Raw genomic sequence first — 23,815 nt, 5'->3', positions numbered from 1 at the left:
AAACCCAAAATACAAAACCTGAATCAGTGCAATACAGACTAGAGGAGCAGTCAGAAGATACAGCTCCACCAGCAGCTGGAACTTGCAGTTATTTTTTCATACTCCCTTTAAACTGGCTGTTATATGTTGCCAACTAAATTATTTTGATAGATTATATGAAAGCTGAACCTGTCAAGCTTGGCAGTAATGAATTCTGAAAAGCTCCAAGTGAAGCAGTATATGAAACAACCTTGGAAAACATCTGAGTGGGGTGGTTTTTTGGGGGGATGGGGTTGGAGGGGTGGCTAAGGCATCTGACTTGGGGCTAAGTGATTTGCCTTCTATATTCCCATATTTCATGCAAAACCATTGACAAATCATTGATTCACTCTGAACTCCATGTTACTCCTATCTAAAATTGACAGATGTTTGCCAGCCTCATAGGAGGCTCTCAGACCAAAAGACTTTCAGTTCTTCAGACGGAAGGCACACACTGCATAGAAAATAATACAGCTTTAATATTTGGTTCAGGTAGAAATGTCACTAAAAAATTAAAAAAGTAAAGCATAACATTTTGGACATTGGAAGACATTTACCTGTTTCTGTGACACACTTATGCATCATAACACAGCACTTCAGATTTCAAGAAGAGGTGACCAAGTTTTTGGAAAGCCTGATTATCAACGAGTCTCAAAAGTAAACAAATAACTTGCATGTTAAATATTCCTGAAAATCTGGCCATTTCCTCTGAGTGATTTCCCTGTCTTTATTTCAAACCATGACCTTTCTCACTCCTTCCCATTTTGTCTCCTGCCCTGTTGTGGTGGTGGGAAGTGAATGAGCAGCTGTGTGGATGGTTGGCTGCTGGCTGGGGGCCAACCCGCTGCAATCAGCAATCTTTTCGGGAAGGCCACGTGTAGGCCTGTAAAGCGGCTTCACAACTGTTTTGTTATTTTCACATGTGTTTAGGTGTATGCTAGTTGCTACGACTGCACAGGGAAAGACTCTGAGCACATGATTATGTGCACATAGCTTTATGTGTGCACAGTTATGTGTTGACTATTACAGATTTAAGCACTATCCTTACAGTACAGGCAGTAGTTTGAAGTAGTATACTGAAGGCTACAATCTGTAGCAGAGGCTTTGCTAAAACAGACCACTAATTTCTAGGAATTTCACCTGCAAAACCACCTGCTCAGAGCCTCTGATAAACAGATGACATGGGATCTGTTGTAGTCTACATGATATGCTGCTGGAAAGTGTTTAAGATCAATAAACGTTTTAAATAACAAACAGCAACAAAGTTCCCACCTAATTACCAGTGCTTTAAAATTACCCCCTTCAGAACAGCCAAGCTTTCTATAACTGCCCTATTAGATCTGAAAAACTGGGTAGTAATGAACTTTCTTTCACTAATTTTTTTCTCATCTCCATCTGAAGCCTGCAGCTATAATTGATACTATCAGTAAAAATACCCCTCCCTCTCGTATATTCAACAGTAACTCTTTGTTTGTGATGGTCATGATTTTAATCACCTCCATCAGTTCTAAACATTAATCTTACAAAGTTTTACTTACCGTACAATTTCTTCAGTTTGTTGACTTACAGTTATTCTTCCAACAAATCTATGAAAAATGGCCATGTGTTAGAAATATCTACATAAAGACTCAAAAATGTAAAAAAACTCCTCTATGTTTACAAAAAAGTCATTAATGGTTCACAGGTACAAAACAATCAACTTTTTTTAGCAATCAAACTAAAACAATACGGCAACACTGGCAATAATTTTCCAAAAGATATTTCAGAACAGAAACATTTATCCTTCAAAGGAACAGTCATTTGAGAAAGCCTATTAGGATCATTAATAAAACCGTAAAATATTGTATTTCTTACTCAGCTGCAACAGACTGTGACTTCTTGATGTTTCAGTAAGAAGTAATTCCTCAACAAATGTAAGTTAGCATATCATCCATAAGAAACAGTAATATTCATTTAAACAAAGTCAACCTAATCTCCGTGCAAAATCTGACACTGGCATATTTAGTATGCCCAGCTACAAACGGTCACATAAACTTCTATAGTAATTCTACCCAAACTTTACGTTTTCTGCAAATGGAACTAAGGATCAAATATTTGAACCCCTCTTCAAACGAAGCATCTTAAGTTTTAAGATTTTAATATTTCTCAAAGATCCCAAAGCTTACTTAAGAACAGCTGCTGTGATATACTGGGGTTTTGAAAACTACTACTCAATAGCTACCACCTTCCATTATACCTTTCAGGGGAAATTTGGATGTGAATGTAACTTTGGTTACCTAAGATGCTGTTTTACAGTTTCTAAGACATTGCTTGCTGGTGTTAAAGGCTGAAATGAAGCACACTCAGATACCACTGTTTCTAATCTGAATTTCTTCTGTTGAATGGAGTTCAAATCTTCTCTTGAGCAAAACCACAATAAGCATGACCAACACATATCCTCAGAATTAACACAAGCTTACAATAATATGCTACAGTTTGAGTGAATTCTGTTAAAAAATATATACTATATAATACTGAAATCTCCAGGCAGAACCTTATACAACTCTTTCTCCAACTTGCTCAGACTCACAGGCCATTGAATTTTTTAGAATCTGGAAACAAGTGTACTGGTTAGAACAGAAGTGTACATAAGGGTAATGATTAAAATGCAAAAGGTAAATATTATCCTGCCATTTCTGATTTACTACTGAAATACTCAAATGTAAGTTGTCACTTGCACCTTTCAGGAAGTACATATGTATAAACACTTATGCTAATTACTGAAACCTAAAATTTAAGCAGATGTCTGAAGCTATTTTAATCCCAGCAAGAACCAGAACGTTCCTAAATAAACACTTCATTTCAGTTTAAGTTCAAAATATTTACTGATGAAGTGATACCTGTATAGATCTGCTTCTGGCTGCTGACATTCTATAACAGCTACAAGTTTGTCCAAGTTGGCAACGGACTGTAACACTGCTGTTTCCGGGACTGCAACATGTGTCTGTAAAACAGCATCCATTAAGTTAATGATACAGGACTACTGGGAAGGGGGGGAGGGGGGCAGGGGATGTATTTCAACGGGCTGAAATAAAAATGACATTGCAAATTAGCTGCACCATTTTCCATAGCAGTAACCCAGACCTTAAGATTGGTCTCTCCATCTAAACTTGCAGTAGTAACATGGCATGAACCGTCAACTCGATCAGATGACAGAAGCACCAGATCAACAGGAAAAGTCTCATCTTTGGCTACTCTGACAATGTCCCCCACCTAATGAAGAGAACACAAATGAGAAGAGTACAAATAGAGTTTTAAAAAAGAAGAATTCATGTCAACATTGTTACTGAATCACGATGAAACAGGCTGCAATGATTAGTAGCAAAACTAGACCTTCAGCGATCCGATAAAAACACAATTTTCAATTTGTCCTTAGGAACATACCCGAATGTTTTTAGATCTAGTTTTTACAAGGCCACCGCTTCGAACAACATAAACTGGAGCACCATTTACTTCATTGTCTGCTTTATGTCGTAGCCAGTCTTCATAACCCTGTGGAAAACACATACAAATTTACTTTTTAAGCAAGAAACCTATAGAATGTAATAAATATCTTCCAAGCTTTTCTAGTGCTTCAAATTACTTGCTGCATAGCCTGAACACACCTACCAATGAGCTTCTAGTACAGCTGTTACTCAAGAACCCGGGAAGCCTCTTAATTCTCACTCACTTTACACAAGTAAAGGCAAATTAAGTAGCAAAAGCAGTGAAGAAATGTAACAGCCCCACAGCCCGTTAAAACAGGCAGTGACATTTTCTACAATGAGATAAACAAGTACTCACTCAATCTTTTATCTATATGGATTAATATATCACAAAACTGGGAACAGTAACTCCCAGTCTCTCTTATGGATTCAAATATATACATATTTATTTTTTTTTTAAAGAGAAGTAACAGACTGAAATTACTTCCTCATATCATACTATATAGCAATTCTTACGGCTACTGCCACAGCCTATGCATGAAATCTTAAGATTTCTTTATTTTGTATGACGTGCTTTTCACACATCAGCTCTGTATAGCAAGAGAAGATGACAGAGAAGGTTTTAATTCGAGTGTTCTAATGCACGTTTGCAGTAACTGAGTTTTTAATAGATAAATTAAGGAATCTTCCTTTACCCAGAACTTGGCACCTCTTCAAGCACCCTTTATCCCTTGCACACACATGTGCAAACGTTCAAAAGAGTGAATCCAAGTATATTATTCTCCTCCTATGTTCCTAAACTATTAATACATTGTTATTTAATCTAACAGCATCATTGTCAGTCGCATGATCTCTGATATCCAAGACCAAGTACCGTTTGGAAAGTGCCACAAGCAAGCACAAGAAACTGATCAGTCTACGCAGGAAGTTCAACTGCCTTTTACATGCTAGCAAGACTCCTACAGCTCATTTCCTAAAATGCTTTTCTGTAGGTATAAAAAATGTGAAAGTTAAAACCACGTCCTTGGAAGTTTACAGACAGAAGAAGGGGAGCACTCTGAAAGGGCAGGCATGCTCCCAGCACATCCCAGAACACTGCAAACATTGTACGTCATAATACCAAGAGTATTAATGCAGATGCAGTTTGGAAAATTCTGCATTTGACTGGAGTTTGGAGGAAAGTTCCATGATTAATTCAGCATGTTAAAAGTAGTTTTGCAGCTCACCCTTCGTGCACCTCCAACACTACTAGCACAAATGAGTACGGACAGCAAAACCGCACTACCTAGGGTAAAAAAAAAAAAAAAAAAGGAAAAGAAAAGAAAAGAAAAGGAGGGAAGTTTTATATGCCACCTGCTTAAAAATAAATGTGTATTAACAGCAGGCACACAGACAGCTATTTGGGAATTCAGAATCCTAAAACCCTTAATAAGAGTCCTCCCTAATCAGTATGAAAAAGCAAGTCAGTACCTAAAGTTCCTTGTTAAAGGTGACTGACAGAAGAAAGCAAGGATTTAAGTAACATCCAGTAACCTTGGGGCATTTGTCTCATAAACCTGAACAGATGAGCAATATGGGGATTTGGCAAAGAACTGAAATTTACCTTCTTTAGAAAGTACAGATTTCAGCGCTTTCTCCATCTGACACCTACTGCCTACAACACAAGGGTGACACCTCACACCAGGGAATTCTTAAGAGCCAACTTACTGTGGTCAGTTTAGATTCCCCCAAAATTTACCCAATGCAGCATTTTTGAGACTTCCCTATCTTCACTTACAAATATTGCAAAAATACTCTGAAAAAGAAATATGCAATAGGAATACAAGGAATATTGCTTAACTGCATGAACAGAAACTAAAGATTAAAATCCCTCAATTAAACCATATTTTTAAGTCCTGCTTAAATAAATGCATCAATGTACCTGAGAAAAGGACAAAATTAAAACAGGCCTGCATATTATATTAGCAGGTTTTTCATCCTCAGTTCAGGTCTGTATTTAATTGAAACCTGTAAAATAGTTGTTTCTAATTTACCTGACAGTTGGGTAAAGATTTGTGTCCAATAAGCTTATTTGTTAAATATCTACGAACTTATTGAAGTGGACTAAGTTCCCTAAAGATCCTTAGGAAACACCTTAATTTTGTTGTATTTTCTTTTAGGGTTTTTTATCTTGTAATTTTTATTTTTATTTATTTTATGATATTGGACTCATCTGAGGACCGCATACGCATCTTCACAGGCATAAGGAGGAAAGTGCTCTGGCTAACAGGACAGACAAAATGACACAGCATGAGTTGCACCACTTTGCAGTCTTGTATGTCCTTCTTCTGACCTAGGTGCAATTACACTTCTCAGAAGAAAAAGTTCTATCACCTTGGCCGAGATTAAAATTAGGCTGAGTTCTGAGGTTCGCTAAAGGCGCCATGTCAACTGGCATTCCAGAAGCAGGGGAGAGTTTTTCTACCCACTGCTACGCTTCTCAAACCTGCATACAGTTAACGCTTCTATTTTTCCCCATCAACTTTTGCGAGACTACTAAGTTATAGTTTGACATTTATCCTCATATAACTTTGTATAGAACCAGTGCTCTGCAGCTTTCAAAAGGGGTTTCCTTCCCTAAAATCTGCTTCCTATTCCACTTCTGGTTTGAGAGAAAATGGGAGCTAGTTGTGAGACCACCCTGGCTCTTTTCCCCTCTGCATTCTACCAGAAGATTTATCTTTCTTCCTTGTCTGAGGGCAGCCTGTCGGATTAGCACACTGAATTATCTTTCCAAGATAACAGCTTGTGAATACTGTTTGCCTACTTTGCAGCAGGTAGGATAAACACGAGACTCCATTAGTTAAGTTTAGGTGGTTCCAATAGTTCTTGCAGAGATATTGAGACACTCTTGATGCCTGACAACTCATGAATGATTTGAAACCTCTAGAAGGAATGCCAGAATCTCTATTCCTAGCAATTGATGGCAAGTTACTTAAATTTCCCAATATAAGATTGGACATCTGGGAACAAGGTGGTAGTAGATTATTTCATACTATTTTAGACTTATACATAAGTCCAATTTCTTTCTAGAAAAAAATATAATTAAGTTGCACAATCTCTTTCAGTTCACTCAGCTTTAAGGGATATTTTCCATTGCCTACTTCTGACTGTAGCTCTTGAACATGTCATTTTTTGGGATGATAAAAACAACTGCAATTCAATAGGATTAGGGCACTCTACGTATACAAACTGCATAGCAACAAGATGAAATGTTAGTTCAAATATTACTCCAGCACTAAGATCCCCTCTACCCCAAACACCATTCTATTCATTTGAAAGCTAGAGCTACTTCTACTTTTCCCTTATTTCAGGGTGGCTTTGGGTCTTACTGGCACAGAAGGCAAATTGAAATTCCAGTTTTAGCTCCCTAACAGTCTCCTGCTTATTTTTCAGTTGCTGTGTCCTGCATCTCTTCCCCAGACAGCACTGTCAAACTCTTTGAAGGGGACAGATCCTCAAAATTACCTCTCTGCAGAAGAGATTACAGTTTCTATCCACATCACTTCTTTATGTGCTTGTTTCTTTCTCCTCTTGCTTTAAGGGTTTAAAGAAAACAGAAGATTTTATTTTTTTCCCCAAATATTCTCCTTCCAGGGGCTCTAGATCTCAGTAGGATGTAGTATGGTGCTTGAACAAGATTTCTATCAAACCCAGAAAAGTTTTCTTATTTCAAGTGCTATAAAGCACTCCAAAATGTTTTATGCAACCAAGGAAAAAGAAAACAAAACCAGAAGCTTTATAAACTGGCCCTTTTACCTGGTGCAGGAGTACAGTTAATATTATTTCTTGCCATGAAACATACTCCTTGGGGCAAAATTTGTCTTTTAACTACTGTCAAACATGGATTGCACCATTGTTTCATCTACCCAAGCTCCTTTCTTTGTGTGTCATGTGGGAGGACTGGTTTAATACGCAGCGAGGTGTGTCAAAGGAATAAGCAAGGAGCTTTCAGAAAAAGTCTTATAACAAGTGACACATAATGTTTAGACAAAAATGCTGTCTGACATTCACTGTCCATTTAAGGGTACTGCAGTGAGTCACTGACCACTTGACAACTAAACAAAATGCTCAGGTCCAAGTATCTAATAAGAAACATTAAATACAAAACCCTTTCTAAAAATGACACGTTTTAAATTTATTTTTAGTATCTAACCATTATCATGGTCAGACACTTGAGTAACTTTGCCTTAGAAAGACTTCATGCTACAGGATTTTTCCCCTTTACCTGTTTTATGGCTGTCACAGTTATGACAAAGAATAATGGCAATCCACTGGTAATAGGACTGGTAGGGGTATCTATCATGAGCTAAAAAGAGAAGAAAATGTGAAAATTAGCGCAAATTTTATTTTTACAAAAAAAGTATTTCTGGAGCAAAACTCAGTTCTTGACACCTAAATAATATATGTCAATAATGATGCAAACAAAGGTTCCAAGGCATAGAACAGACTTAACCACATTTCTAATGCATGTGCCAATTTTAAGAGTCCTAATAAAAGCAAGATATGTTTTCATCCTGAAAAGATGAGTGCAAAAGTATATTACAAAGGAAGGAAATTACACTTCTTAAAGCTGTTTTAATACTCTATATAATCTACTGCTTAACAGCAATGTAGAGTATAACAATATCCACTTCAGAAGTGAAAATAAAGTTAAAAACAGTAATTTCCAACAGTCTGGACATAAGAGAACACTCTTTCTTAGACTGCTCCTTTCTGTCTCCCCCAAGTTAACATGCAGTTTTTACAATTTGTGCTATTATTGCTGGCATGCCAAAAGTGCAGTGTATACACTAAAATATTCTGTATGTGGGGGGGATGTTAGTGGTTCTCCTCTGCCACCAGAAAAAAAGAACACGATCAAGTGCTGTAAAGGAAATATACACAAGAACTATTCAAAACCACAGACACTGATTTGATCCACTTTACCTGAGACTTATGGCATTGCTTTGGGAACCATTAAAGAAGAAAAAAAAATAATCATACATGAAGTTTACTCTGTTAAGAGCCAAGAACCTCATAAAGAAAAGAGATTATGCCACCTTACAATACATGCACGAGCTGTTTTTTTTCCCCCTCACTGAAACACAATTTATAAAACAACAAAAAATCACATCTAGCCTGCAATATTGTCTGTTCTTCAACTGTAGCACTGCAATTTCACCTTGGCAGCACATTGTCTAAGAAAACCCATGCCAAAAGCCTCTGATTTTTGGCTGGATAAGGTTAACCATGACACTTCTGCCATCTACACACTCTCCTCCTTTCTCAAGAGACGCTCATATGTGCAAATGAAGCAAGTTTTATATTGGTGGAATTGTCATGGCAGCCTGCTCCTTTCGCCTTTTTCACCAGAACCCCATGGCCCTTTGCCTGTTACACAGCTGGACACATCCATCACACAACTGGTGTGGAGCCTCATGCAACCAAAATGCAGTCTGTCACCATGTTTCTGGCATGCATACGCGCAGTGAACAACGTGGACTGGATTGTGCTGCATGTTTAAATCACACCATGAGAACTTGTCCCAGCTCTGCCATTCCCAGTGGAATAAGCTGGTAATGACAGAGACTGCACCTTGGTCACATGAGTTTGCATGACTGAAGACACCATGGTGATCAACTTTAAAAGGCACCTTTGTCTTACAAAACAAAAACACTGTAGAGGTATTAACTTCCAAATGGGATTTGAATAAAACCAGAATTCCATTCTAACAAATGAACAGAAATGACTGCAGCTTTTCTTCTGTTCCAAGAACATAAGCATAGAGACATTTCCCATGCAAATCAGGGCACCCACTTGAGTCACGATCTAAGAGAAGAACGGGTTTACATTCCGAATAGAAGTTCTGCCTTTAGATCTGTATTTGTTCATGGATATCGTGTTCAGGTATTACTGAAGTCTAAGAGTTTGAAAGGAATGTGACTCAGACTTGAACTACAGAGGTAAATTTGCATTAAAAAGAAAGAAAAGCTTTACAAATGCAACACCATCTGTGGTTACTTTAAGGAACATAAACGTTCCTTCTCCAGCATGCTCCCATCTTCCTCATGATACAGTATATTAAACTGCATGAAATATCATAACAGGAACAACAAAGTCAATATGCTTAACTAGGAAGATGGGATGGGCAACACATTCTGTTAGACGAAGTTAGAAATATGTGACTTTAATAACTCCTAACACAGGAATTTCCAGCCTATTAGAAAGTTCATTCTTTCTAAATGGGAAAGAACAAGAGCAAGGGACACAGCAGGCACGGATTAAAAATTGCAGAACCGACCTTGCTAATGATACCTTGCACAATCACAGACAAATCTTAGGAATTCTTAGTGTTTCTGTCAAATGCGGTACCATCTTTTTCAGATGCATACTGTAAATGTCGGTTAATCACTGTGGAGGGCTCCACATGTTCAAAGCATTCTATATCATAAAGAAAAAAAAGTCTGTGTACCCCAAAATCTTGTCTCTGTCTCAGGTACTGTTTTTTTCAAAAGTTACTATCTCTCCTTACAACCTTTCTCCCACTTATCCTTCATCTACTAAGTCTGCAATAGCTCAACAGAATTCAAGTACAACTAGAGAGTCAGAGGTGCAAAAATCACAGAAAGTTTACAGACTGTCATAATATACTTGTGGATGTTCTTAATTAGAAGAAATATACTCTGCTATAAAATCCACAGTAATATTTCTGACCTATACTTTATCAACAACGGCACTAAATGATGCCTTCAAAACTGACAATCTGTCAATCCTAGCTGTAATTGTTTATGTGTTCATTTTATCTAATAAATTGAATTTTAGGATGTTAGAACTGCGTGACAATAATGCATTGATTTACAAAAGCAAGATTCCAGCTGCAATGAGAGTACACACTAATCTATGCTTAGCTCAAGAGCAAGCATACCACACAATTTGATGCAAGTGAATGTGAATGTCTGCATTTCTGCACACTAATGTCCAAGAAGCGCTTAAAAATGCATAGAGTAGAACTCCTGGTTTATTCAAACACCACCAATGTCCATAAAAATCAAAAAGCATATCTGGAATTTTATTACTAACTTAATAGATTTAAAATAGTATTTTGAGGCAGACAATTGAATCCCTGTGCTGGCAGTGCAATGGACTTTGAAGCTGTACACTTTAATATATTAGCATTCATAAAGATAAAAACCTAAGGACAGTACTTTAATTTGGACATAATTATTTTTTAAGTTATTTTCCCAGACAAACTGGAAATGTGTTCTTTTTATAGACAGAATACGTAAGTAGAAAAGTTAAATTCGTAAGACAAAAATAGGTGGCAGAATTTACAAATAAATTGCAATTTCATGAGTAGTATTCAACTTACCTGAACCAAAAATATAATCAGAAAATAAAAGTTGGCTACTCTTCTGAACTGCTCGAATAAGTTTTTTGGAACAAAATTCCATACTGTATACTGAAGGGAAAAAAGGGAGAGAGCAAGAACAATTATAACATACTGAACCATTTTTCAATAAAATTCAGTTCCACTCCCACTGAACTCTCTTAACCTAAATCTTCTCATTTTCCATTTCTCCTCTCCCCAAACCTTCCTCTGGTCTTGCCCTACTCCCACAAAAAAAACTGCTGTATCCAATTTTTAAGTACACGTCGCAAGGAAGCAGGGGTAGCAACTGTATTGCCTTTACAGTCAGTGCTTTAAAAGTTCTCATACCAACTGGGATAGGAGGAGCAGATAGGAGTCATACCCAATTGCTTGTACCCTGAGTAGCAGAGTAGAAATCAATTCTTGCAGCTGTAACTTTCTGTCCTACACTACAGCGACAAGACACATCCCCACCATCAGTTCTATTGGTTCCAATCCAAGGTCACACTAGGAGGGAACCTGCAATTGCAGTCCATTGCTGATTTATTTTATGCAGAGTACTAGCTTACAATCTGGCTGTTTTACAAATCCTCACAACCAGCTTCATCCCCTCTTTTCAGTGGTTCTGTGCACCACATCCAGACATGGGCAACACCAGTTTAAAACCTGCTTTTCTTCAGAAATTCTGACCAACATGCTTAACTGTTCTGTAGTTAGTCAGGTTCTTCAAAAGAGGAATGAGAGCAAGAGAAAGACTACATAAGCAGCAGCTTAGCTTCTTCCTCAAAAAAGTTTATAGAGATTGTTTAATTTTGAATATTGTATCTGCACCATTAGACATAATACATCCACATTTGCTACACAACTTCATACGTAACATACTGAGGGGTTACGATTCCTTACCTTGGATGATATGATTCTGTTGTCTGCAAACTTCTGAGGAACATAGTGGCCATGCTGGGGAAAACGATTTGCTATATAAATAGTTCTTGTATCGCTTTGGTGAGGTGGGTCAAAACCCTAAAACACAAAATAAAGATGATAAAGAGATAATATTTTTATTAACTGCAGTTTTGCAAAATAGTTATCTTTGTGCTGAAAGATGATACCCAGATACCAACCAGCAATTCTAGAATAGCAGTTTTTGCTATTTAGGAATTTAAATTTAAATTTGCTATTTAGGCAAACAAATTTAACGTGTAAATTGAAGTCTGCTGTGTCCAGAGAATTTTCAAAAACTGAGGAAAAAATAAATCTCAATTTCGAGGTTGTGTACTCATTCTGAAAAATGAAAGAAAAAATTTTAAGTCTCAAAAAAGATACAGAATACTTGTCATCATACAAACCTGAAGCCCTTTGAAACTTAAAAAAGAAACAGAAATGGCAATGAAAACACATCTAAATTACAAAACCTCACAGTCAGGCTCATGATAACCCTAATAAAACTATTATGAAAAAAATAAAAAGATCAAGACAAGTCATACTAGTATGCTGTGGTAACTCGATTTTGAAAAGATTCTCACCAGCTTAAAAACAAAACTATATGCATCTGACTAGACAATGGTATTTTTCCAAACAAGTTCTATCTCCAAGAACGAACATTTTGTCTAACCTCAAATGTGATTTCCTGCCATTACTACCAATTCATACATAAGCGGTAGCAACACTGAAAGCAAATTCATTAAAAAAAAAAACAAAACAAAAAAAGATACTCAGAAATACTTATCAATAGCTTCCTGCCAAAACAGAAGATCTGAGTAAGGTCCCTTGAATTAAAAGTCCTGTTTCAGGTCTAATGGTCAGATTTTTCATCAACCGCCTCTGTGAGAAGGGGAATACAGGTATTGAAATTGCAGGTGACACACCACCTCAGGACTGCAAGAACACCAAATGACAAGAAAAAAAAATAAAATCACCTGGACGAAACAGACACACAGAAGACTGAAAGATACAGCAGTTAGACACAACCAACTGCATCTACAAAAAGAGAATAAAAGCCATCTAGGAGCTCTGTAGAAAAAGATCAAAAGGTTATAGCTCATCACAGGCTGAATGTGTGTCAGTAGTGTCATTCCATTGAGAAAAAGGCCTTCAGTACTAAGCAGGCTGGAGGAGGAGTGGGAGCCACAGCAGAAGCACTGTGAATCAACTGGACAGCATCCAGAGGAGTGGAACATGAGCCACAAGAGAACCTGAGAACATGACATAGAATGCAAGGCTGAACAATCTAAAAAGCAAAGAGCAAACAAATTAGAGTCATTTAGCCTAGAGGAGAGGAAAGTGAGGATATATTAGCACATCTTCCAATATAAAAGACTGTTCTGCTGAGAAAAGGGGTAATCTGAAGGACAAAGAAGAACAGAAGTAGGCTGAAGTTGCCACTAGGAAATCTTAAGTTTGGATACTGGAAAAACAAATGTATTATTTTCTTATGGAAAGGAGTAATTAAAAACCAAAATAAGCTGCATGGGAAGGCTGCAATGTCTCTGTAACACAAGGGCTTATATCTAGGTCATTCAAGTCTATCTTTAATTGAGCCTTCCCTGGGGCTACATGACTCACCAGAACCCTTCCTAGCTGTAATGTTCTGACCTGGAGAAGCAGGTGATGGCAAAAGACAACAAGCAAGACAGTAAACCAGTAAACATTCAGATAACAGGCCAAGAACATTACAAAAATAAAACCCAGAAAGTTTTAAGACATGGAACAAACTAGTGAAATTAAATTTGGCACTGTTAAGTTGTTCAATAGGGAATCAATGATTGCCTGGGAAGCGGTGATTTCAGCATCAGCATCACACATTCCTAATCTTGGAACTGATTTTGTACTGTATACACAGTCTCCCTGTTCTTCGATGCCAGCAAAAGGACAACCAATAAAATAGCTAGAAAGGACATTACACAAATTCCACTACCAGAGGTGAGGAAACTACCTTTGCAGTTGTGTTGCTCCACTTGTTATACCAGGCTCAGACCTTGATTCATGTCAAAAACCGACACTCCACAGCACTCCAACAGAAGATACTTCCATATTAATTAAATGTATACAGAGGATGATGAACAGCGAGCACAATGAGCTACATAAAAAGTGGTTGGATAACCAATCAAGAATTTTCTTTAACCCATTCATATCTCTAACACAGGGCATTAGGTACTTTCACATTCAGGACAGTGTAATTTTAAAGTAAAGGAATAATTTTTAAAAACTCTCAAAAATAGAAATTTTTGTATTTGGTATCATTACTCCAGAAACATTCTGCTTCAGAAATAAAGAGGTCCAGAAGAAAGAAGGGATAAAGAAAAGAAAGGAGGGGGGATTTTTTGAACAGGTTTGAAGGAGAATAAACTTTAGATGACAAGCAGTGGAAGGCTGCTCTTGTCACATGCTCTAGTGTGAAAGCTTGTTTAGAGTGGAGCCGGGAGACAGAAAGTAGACAGGAAAGGACGGGAAAAAATATATAGGATGCCAAAAGCAAAAAGAAAGGAACTGTTCACAATTTTATGAAATACAACCATGAAAGTTAAGATGAAAAAAAATGTACCTGTTTAATGCTGACACAATTCAAAAAGAGAACAATGTTTGTGGCAGAACCATTTTAGATATCTGATGTTAGTGACACATTATTTCTAAATCAATCCAGAAGATGCCACAATAGAAGTGTTTTGCAAGCAAGAAAAAGCGTGCTTAGTTAGTAAGACTAGGTACAGAGCTCGTTTCTACCTCAGAAAATGTCTGGCACTCACAAAATGCCAGACATCCTCACTTTGGAAAGTCACATTCTACAGCCTGAAAAAATCCCACTCTAAATCAAACAGATGTAAAGCAGGGAGAAAACAGAAAAAGCAAAGAAAGTGACTGGGTTCTGATGGTGATAAATGCTAATCTCCATACCACTTGCTGAAAGTTATTGAAAGATAAATGAATAATTTCAGAGTGACTAGGGTATCACTGAATTTTTTTCAAAGTATTTAAATGCCCTTTTTAGGCCATCTATCTGAGCACCTGAAAGCTGATGAGTTTAATGACATTTTTATTACAAAGAGTACAGACCTCCATACAACTCAAGCCTAACTGCACAAGCACTTCCACCAGAGGAGAACACCTCTGCTGAAACAGACTCAACACAGCCCTGAGGAGAAGGACTTGTGGATGCTGGTGGGCAAAAGCTCAATATGGCCAAACAATGTGCACTCGCAGCCCAGAAAGCCAACCAAATCTGGGCTGCATCAAAAGAAGCGTGGCCAGCACCAAGGGAGGCGATTCTCCCCCTCCACCCAGCTCTCACGAGGCCCCACCTGGAGCACTGCATTCAGCTCTGGGGCCCACAACATAACAAGGACATGGACCTGTTGGAGCGAGCCCAGAGGAGGCCACAAAGATGATTGGGGGCTGGAGCACCTCTCCTGGGAAGACAGGCTGAGAGTTGGGGTTGTTCAGCCTGGAGAAGGGAAGGCCCCGGGGACACCTTAGAGCATCAGCCTTCCAGTCCTAAAGGGGTACTGTGAGAAAGCTGGAGGGGGGCTTTTTACAAGGGCATGTAGCGATAGGACAAGGGGTGATGGCTTTAAGCTGAGAGAAGGCAGATTTCGATTAGACATCAGGAAGAAATTCTTTACTGCAGGGGTGGTGAGACACTGGAAGAGGTTGCCCAGAGCAGCTGTGGGTGCCCCATCCCTGGCAGCGTTCAGGGCTGGGGTGGCTGGGGCTTTGGGCACTCTGATCTGCTGGAAGGTGTCCCTGCCCGTGGCAGGGGGTTGGAACTAGATGACCTTTAAGGTCCCTTCCAACCCAAACCATTCGATGCGTAAAAGCAAGGAATCTGGTTTTCCAAAACAGAACCTCAGGCCATATGAGTTTACAGGTGCAGCTTCGTAGCTAGAACAGCTTAAAATTGCAGTCTATATACTTTTAACTCTGTTTTGTTGAAATTTACCATGGAGAAAGTGCAAAAGCTGTGCAGTCAGCAGGTCTACACAGATTGCAATGCACAAGCCAGGCAGGCTGGGGACAAGAACCCCTTCAGTTGTCAGAGCTATGTCTGGAAAAGGAGACAATCTTGACAACCTCAGTGACTTGACTGTAGTCACAGCAGGAAGTAAGTGCCAGACCTGGGAATAGAACTCAGATTTCCCAAGTTTCATGTTTGTATCTATGTAAGATGATTTGAATTTACCCAACAACCCTGTCACCACATAATTAGCTGGTAAAACCGCAACCAAGCATGTCTTCCAGAGATATTTTAATTACACATCTCAAAGGAAAATTCTGCACAGACATTGAACTTAATTGTTTAAGAACTGAAATGCCTTTAACTTTTATGTAACTATGGGGCTGGCTACTCAACAATCCTGCTCCTGACACAAAACTGATTTCAGTCCAAATTTCTGCCCAGTGAAGGGATTTTGCATAGTATCTATACACAAGCCGACAAAGAGGTGCAGAAAGCAGTTTCCTCATTTCAATTATTAGACAGTTCTTTCTCTTTCTAATGCCATTATCAAACTCAGTTGCGAAACTAGGGTAACATGCCCTTGTCAAAGGATTTCTGCAGCTGAACAGCATGAGCAGAGAATCCCTAAATTCAGTTTGGAGCCTTGCAAAAAAGATTCAGTTCTCACAAATGCCTTTCAATAAGTTAGGTTTTCTGCAGTTACCTAGTGAAGTGATTTCTACTTAAGTGCATAGCGCATTGACTTTGTAACAAAGAAAGATGATTTTATAACAAACCCTGATAGTTAAGACTTCTTCATCAGGTGTATTACATGAACAAACTGTAAATGAAATAAAATTTGACCATAAGATAAAGTGAACTGATCTGATTTCCCCCCTCCCCCTTCATGCTGCAAATTAAATCTAGATTTATTGGCTAAAGTTGAGCCATTCAGCTGATTTATCAACATAGACCAGGCATTATCTACCCCTGGAATACAGCTCTCATATTTAATCCTCCCCAACTGAAATTTTGCACCCAAATAAACTTGACACGTTTGGTTTTGAAAATAGTTTAAATGAACGCCATTCACAAAGAACACACAGATGTTTGAGTGAGACTGATTTATAAAGCGCAAACCTGAATAACTTTTTTTTTGAGGGGGGGAGGTGTGCAGGGAAGAAAGAAAGCAAGCAGTGATTCCGCTTTTTTATAAGTTTGTAACGACTCTAACTAAAGCCCGAGTAATTTTTACTAAACCTCTTCAGCACTGATTTTGTTAGTGTTCTAAAAGTTAGACAAAGACATCCTCTGTGTAATAATTAGGCTCCTTTAAAACAGCATAGAAAACATATCCTGGGGAACTGAGGAGAAATTTCTGCAATTTTATGCTATTTCTTTCATGAAAGAAACAGTCATCAACAGCCACTGCTCTTCCAAATAACTCCTTCCTACATTTTGTCTCCATCTCCACCACTGTGCTAGAACTGCCCATGCAGCCATACGGCGAAGTGGACTAGAAAACTGATTCAACTGAACCCCCACCGCTTTCCCAGTTGTTTTGGGGGTTTTAAAATGTATCAGATCCCTAGAATAACTGCATGGTCATGCCAAAAGCCCGGTGATGTAACAAAAGGGTTCACTGCAGAAGAGTTTTATATTGCTGCTGGGAAAGCATTATTAGCATGGACAATGAATTAGCCAACTGGAGAAACGGAGTAATCAAATGAGAAGCACTACTATGAAAAAGAACTGTGCAAAGAATGAGACTTCCCTCCCAACACTTTCGAGCATAAACAAAGTAAAAAAAAATGCTCTCTCAGTCAACTTGTTGATATAATATACCCCATCCACCGCAGACTCTTATTTCTTCAATACCACTATTAACTTACGGCAGCATGCACATACGCCCTCCCCACACACCATACAGCACTGTTAAGCAAGACAGCAGAAATCCGCAGACCTTTCAGCTGGGATTAGTGACATGTGACCAGCACATCACAAATCAATTGCTGTTTCAAGCTTTGCAATACATGCATCAATAATTACAAATCATCGCACAAGTAATTTTTGCTTACGATTTACACAAAGCCAGTACACTTTAACATAATCTCCCAGAGTTTCTTATTCATCATTCACAGCTTTTACAAGAAAAAAGCGCAAAATTGTATTTGCTAAAAGAACTTCTGTTACGTGACCAGTTTTCAGTGAAAGGAGCTTGAAAGAAGGAAGTCTCAATTAGCATCTCTTCCTCCTTCCAAAAACCACACTGAACACTGCTAGGGAAAGTAGTAGTTCCCCCAAAAGCCCTTTGGACATCACGTACTAGTTAATAAAACTCAAACAGAAAAAACTTCAAGTCTCAGAAGCATTTTTCCTTGGGAGGTGACTGGCTGACTGACCAACCATGGCCACAGAAACAGAACGCCACATTTCCTGGCAGATAGCCCAAAAGTCTGCTATTACACTGCTGCCAAGCTATATTTTGATGAAAGGTGTTTTGAGGAAATGGATTTTCTTGCTTTCATTTTTTTTCCTCAGTGTACATGGAATAGTTTTCCTTTTGTCAGATAAGATGATCTATTCACACTCCATGCACATTTTCAGAAGTCTGTGTGAATTTGTACTCAAAACAGTCAGCCAATAATTCTTTCAGTCATATAACCGGGCAGGAGTCAAACTGAATTTGTTGTATCAAAGGTTAGCTTGAAGGAAGAAACAGCCTCTCACAGCAATTTTGAACACTGCTCTAACAACTAAAGCTGTGAATCAGCTGAAGCACCCTGAGGTTTACACAGTGTCATGCAATTTGTCCCTCCTCTTTTAAGTATCACTGCAGTAAAGAAGTAAAACAGTACTAAAAGCCATGCACTACTCATGCAACTTCCTTTTCCTGCTTGCTGTATCTACAGTTGTTTAAAGTATCTGATAGTAAGCTATGCTGTAACCTCCTAAAAGACCTACAACCAGTCTACATTACTGTGTGAAAACAAACACTAGGAAACAAGGCCTGAGAAATCATAAAGCAATAATTCTTCCTTTAATAATGTTGAAAAAAATGTGAAGTACTGCATTTAGAATGGTTTTACTGGTGCTCAGAATGAAGTCCTGGTTACATACAGCTCAAGTTGTTCTTATTTTACCTTTTGTCAAAATGCCCACAAAAATAACTTGGAAAAGTCCCTAGTTTAAATTAAAAAAAAATAGTATCTATTTTCTGTTTATTTATCTGCAAAAACAAGCAAGCTAAACTAGCCTCATTCACTGCTAACATACTTCCCTGTGCCAGTTTCTCTACTCAGTGACTGATGCCAAACTTACTGGTCTTGTAACATCAATAAAATCAGAAAGGAACAGCAACCTGAGCAGGCAAGTTAGGCTTTCTAACATACCACTCTCAAAGACTTAAGACATGTCTGGTCTCCGTTAGTAGTGAAGAATTTTAACAGAGATTTAGGTACACTGCTTAATTTTAAAACAGCCCAACTTTGCATCAATTAAGGAAACAGCTTTGTTATCCTCCCATACAGTAACACTCAACAGTATTTATAAACCATTTCCATTTTGGACTTCATATGATAAACCTAGTGCTTTACAACAGCTACTCTTTCGTGACTGTCTTCAACAGAATTCCAACCTTCACATTTTTTTGTACAGGATTATCAGAATTCTTACTCTCTTGCATTCAATGTACTTAATTAAACCAGACACCTTATAACACACTCCTTCCTCATTTGTTGCTTTATGTTAGGATGCTCCCCCTTCATTCTCAGACACACAGATTACGAAAATTAGCAATAATGAACAGATCCAGTCATACTTTTGTTTAGATGTTTTTGACAGAAAACAGCCTTTACAATAAATGTTTCTTCAACTCTAATAAAGAAAGCAATTTAGTTAACATTCAGATTCTAAGAAGCAAGCCTCAATCTCAAAGAAATGCCTAGTGTCTCCCAAATAACTTCGCAAGCCCATTCAACACTCTCTGAAAGTTTCTAAAAAAAAAAAAAACACCCCAAAAAAACCCCCAAAAAACCCCCAAGGCATTATGGTAAAGTCCAAAAGGTCTAAGAGAAGCTGAGCCTTGACAGTAATCTGTGGTCCTAGATGTTTGGTATTTTGCCGTGACTCGCAAAGCACCCCACTGCTCTAAAGAAGCAGGAACTAAGATGCCTTTGCAGTTCTGACTACAGAGTTCTAATTTCAGAATTAACAGTTTTCCTCTGTGGGCTCCAGCAATTAGTTATTCTTATCTGCAGTATCATCTCCCTCTCAGACACTACAAATGGCCCCTAGGGCAAGATTTTCAAAGCTGAAGGGTGACTTTAGACACCTATCAAGAAGCAACTACAAGGCATCGTATTTGAGATCTCAAGTCTTACGTTATAAAAAATCAACAGCCACTTTTAAGAACACTGCTCAAAATAAAGTACTTCGAACATGGAAAGTGCTACAATTCTCCAATAATTAGTCACAGAAATAGCAATTACTAAACAAAATCACACTAAAAATACAGTAGTACAGTAAATGAAATATTCAACACAAAAATTCTTCATATACCTTAAATAACCACAGTATCTCAAAAAAAACCCCAAATTGTACCCTTTCTGCACACTCCCTAGATTAGTTCATTTTGTAGCAAAAATATTCTTCTTTGATATTCAATATCAAATAGGGCGCTCAAATCTATGACAGATTAAGAACTTTCACTTAAAATTAGAAAGCAATTCCAATTTTGTAGCTAACAATTTTACCATATACAAAAATTGCATTTGTCAAGTCCACGGCAGGACAAATACAGAAGAATCATACATTCCTCCACATGCTTGCATACAATGTATGCTACTACCTTAAAATGAAATGCTGTTTACCCACTGCTTTGAAGAGACATTTATAAAATTATTTTACACAAACATGAAGGGCTCCTGTTCCGGGCTACTCATGACCATTATCCCACATGAATATTGAAAGCCATAATTTTCAATATTTAGATTGGTTCTAGTAGGCAATAGCTACTTACTCCAATCAGCTCCTGTGCTGTAAGTCTAATTCACATTTTCCTTCAGTATGAAAAAAAAGAACTTCTCAAAAAATTCTTTCCCCAAAACCACTCCTAGATAGACTTTTCAAAATGTGTGCCAAAATTATACTGACAATTGCTCTGACAGTTGTTGCTCAACAAATTTCACAGGAAGAAAATTTAGTTCATAGCTAGAACTGTCTAGGTTTTCCTTTTAACATGCTTTGATAAAGCCTGCTCTGTAAAAATTAACACTGAGTCTACTCCATTGATCAAATATCACTTTTAAATTTTAATGCCAGTTCAAACATGATTTACAACCTAAGTATCAGTTTAACATCCTGCTTTCAAACATGTCTACAAACCAGATCCTTAAAGCTTGCTAAATCTCAAATTTCCTTTCTATTTTGTTGCAATTCTTTTTCCAAACAGATGTGTTTATCTGCAAAATATCTACAAAAATTAGCCCAGCCACCAATAAAACTAGTACAAAAATTTGCAAAGGGGATAGTAAAGAAGTAACAAAATGTAACAACCTATACTTTTTAGTATAAACCATTTAAAACTTATTTCCCTGGTAAAATATTTCAGGACAAAACCAAACAGCTTGCCTTTTGTCTACATCATTATCTCTCCTTCCCATTTAAAGGAAAGTTCTCCTTCCCAATGCTTATTTTTACTCTAAGCAAACAAACAACAAAAAAAAATAATCTCTTAAATCACAGCATGTGGGAAGCCAAGGAATTGCAGGGTTTTGCTTTCTAAATCACTGTGTAGCTGTTGGTCCTGCTTTCTATCCTTTCTACCATGGTCTGTACTACTCCTCAGTGGGTTTTTTCGAAGAGAGGTTTATATGTTAAAAAAAAAAAAAAAAAGTCTAGCTGCAAATATGTCACCTGTGTTTTGCTGGAAGATATATGACCTTGTGTTTACAGAGGTACTCTGTCAGATCTATTTTGCTGCAGTTCATATCTTCTGGTTTACAAACAGATTTTGTGCTAGAAATTAAAGGTTTTTTAGAGGCATACTGTAGATACCTTTTTCCCAGTGAAATAGTTTTAAAAATAGTCATAACTACCGAGGACACCACAATAAAGAAAAACAGATGGCAGATCACTAGTGAATCTAGTGAAAGGCACAAGTCATCATGCTTTTAATGGAATTTAATTTAACTTTTTTTAAAATGTTTGTATTTCTATTTACATTTTTATAATTTTTATATTTATAAATTATATAATTTATAATTTTAATGAACTTTAAACACCTGATTATATTTTTCTCTTGTAACTCCTATCTCTCCACCCCAGAAGAAAGCAAACAAAAGTTTTAATGAATTCAGCCAACCTATCCAAAAGTAGAAAAACGAATACCAATTGAATGTCATTAAACTCAGCACATATTTACTTGCCTTAGATTACGAGTTTTACCTTCCGAGTTCAGAGGCAAACTCTTGGCAATAAACAGGCATCCAACCTAACCATCCCCCATCCCATCAGATACCACCTACAAACCAAAACAGAAAAAGCTTTTGTTCTTTGCCAACAAAATAATACTTTTCTCCCTCAGTCACATAAAACATAAATAGACAGCAGCTATTAAGAGAGCAGGACCCTGTTAATGCATGAATATCATACAGTCAATTAAATGGTCATATTATTGTGTGACAAGTGGAAATCTGGCACAATAAAAAATTGCTGCCTAAAAGGCTCATGGTTAGGGAAAAAAAGGGGGGGGGGGGGGGGCGGGGATTGGACAAGATACAAGTCAGTCATCATCCCAAGTCTCACAGCAAGGCAGCACATCAGAAAACCCTGATGTTCCCATTTTGAAAACGGTCTTTGAAAGAACAGTATCAAGACTGGTTTGATTAGGTTTTAGTAGGCAATTTTTAAATTTAGAGTTTAATTTTTATGAGGTAAGATTTAAAAATTACACACAGGACAAAATGGATGTCTCCATTTGGAACAGACAGCTGGCTGAAGACGGGGCCAGGTTCTGCACACTTTGGAACACACTGTGCTGCAAATGTATTACCCTTCAGCAGTCACAGAATATAAAAAGAAAATAAGGTTAAAAGACCCAAACACAATGGGAGAACTAATCCAGCAGATCACAGACTATCTCTAGCAAAAAAACAGGGCCACATTTTCTCCTGTGTGAAGTTACATGAGGGGAGTCATTAACCCCCAGTTCTCAAACTGCTCTAAGGAAGGCAGTGCAACCTTTGGGCTGTTCCAACATGGATCTCACTGATCCTTCAGTAACAGTACAGAAGGTATTAGCTGGGCAGTCTGAGCCAGAGGAACTCTTCTGAGCAAATAAGCATTTACTTTTCTAGTAGACAATAACAAACACAGACTTGATTTTAGCCAAAAAGAGGAACAGGCTTTAATGACAAGTAAGAAAAAAATGGGAAACTGTACTCCAGAAAAGCACCGTGATTTCAGAAGCTAGGATTCCCAGTCACTGGATCAGTTCAAAGTACTTTCAGCATTAAAAAAATACAGGGAATTTGTTGGGGAAGAAAAAGAAGTAACTGCATTGGTTCAATTATATAGAATGATTAAGTGAAAATAATAGGCACATGTCAGGGCAAACAATGAGATCAAATGCTGTCCACTTTGTTCGGAATGCCAATAACTGCAAGTTATCACAGAATATCATCTGTTCTCTCAGAACACCTTAACAGATACCACACCTGGAAGGGAAGGGAAGAATATCCCAAACATACAGTCCTCTAGTGCTAATCTATTTGAGGACACTTCCCTTGTTAGCAGAAGAAACTTTTCATTAGAACACATCCAAAAGATGAACAAGGACACTCCTACAGATATTGTCGGCGGGGGTGTGGGGGCCTGGGATGTGACAGGGACAACCAAAACAAAACAGTCAAAACCATTCCCTGCAATCACCTCTCAATGCAGGCTATGTAGAACTTTTGGACAAGATGAACTCCTGATGTCCCTCCCAATATGAACCTTCCTGCAACCATG

The 23,815-nt window shown here is 37.8% G+C and overlaps 1 protein-coding gene across 6 annotated transcripts in view; it reads right to left on the bottom strand.

The window, feature by feature from the left end:
• The window catches only part of ATP11B (ATPase phospholipid transporting 11B (putative)), a 72,903-nt gene that overhangs the window by 44,806 nt on the left and 4,282 nt on the right, over positions 1 to 23,815 (bottom strand). For all 6 annotated transcript variants that reach the window (XM_056358316.1, XM_056358321.1, XM_056358322.1 and 3 more), the window contains exons 2-8: positions 11,776 to 11,892; positions 10,873 to 10,962; positions 7,750 to 7,830; positions 3,442 to 3,549; positions 3,142 to 3,270; positions 2,898 to 3,001; positions 1,557 to 1,604 (exon numbers count right to left, since the gene is read on the bottom strand). In XM_056358316.1, the coding sequence (XP_056214291.1) occupies positions 1,557 to 1,604; positions 2,898 to 3,001; positions 3,142 to 3,270; positions 3,442 to 3,549; positions 7,750 to 7,830; positions 10,873 to 10,962; positions 11,776 to 11,892 (677 nt within the window). The remainder of the gene's footprint in view (positions 1 to 1,556; positions 1,605 to 2,897; positions 3,002 to 3,141; positions 3,271 to 3,441; positions 3,550 to 7,749; positions 7,831 to 10,872; positions 10,963 to 11,775; positions 11,893 to 23,815) is intronic.

This window comes from Falco biarmicus, chromosome 13 (assembly GCF_023638135.1).
Source record: "Falco biarmicus isolate bFalBia1 chromosome 13, bFalBia1.pri, whole genome shotgun sequence".
NCBI classification, from domain to species: domain Eukaryota; kingdom Metazoa; phylum Chordata; class Aves; order Falconiformes; family Falconidae; genus Falco; species Falco biarmicus.
Note: the sequence above shows the minus strand (reverse complement) of the source record. Positions and strands in the feature narration are given on the sequence as shown.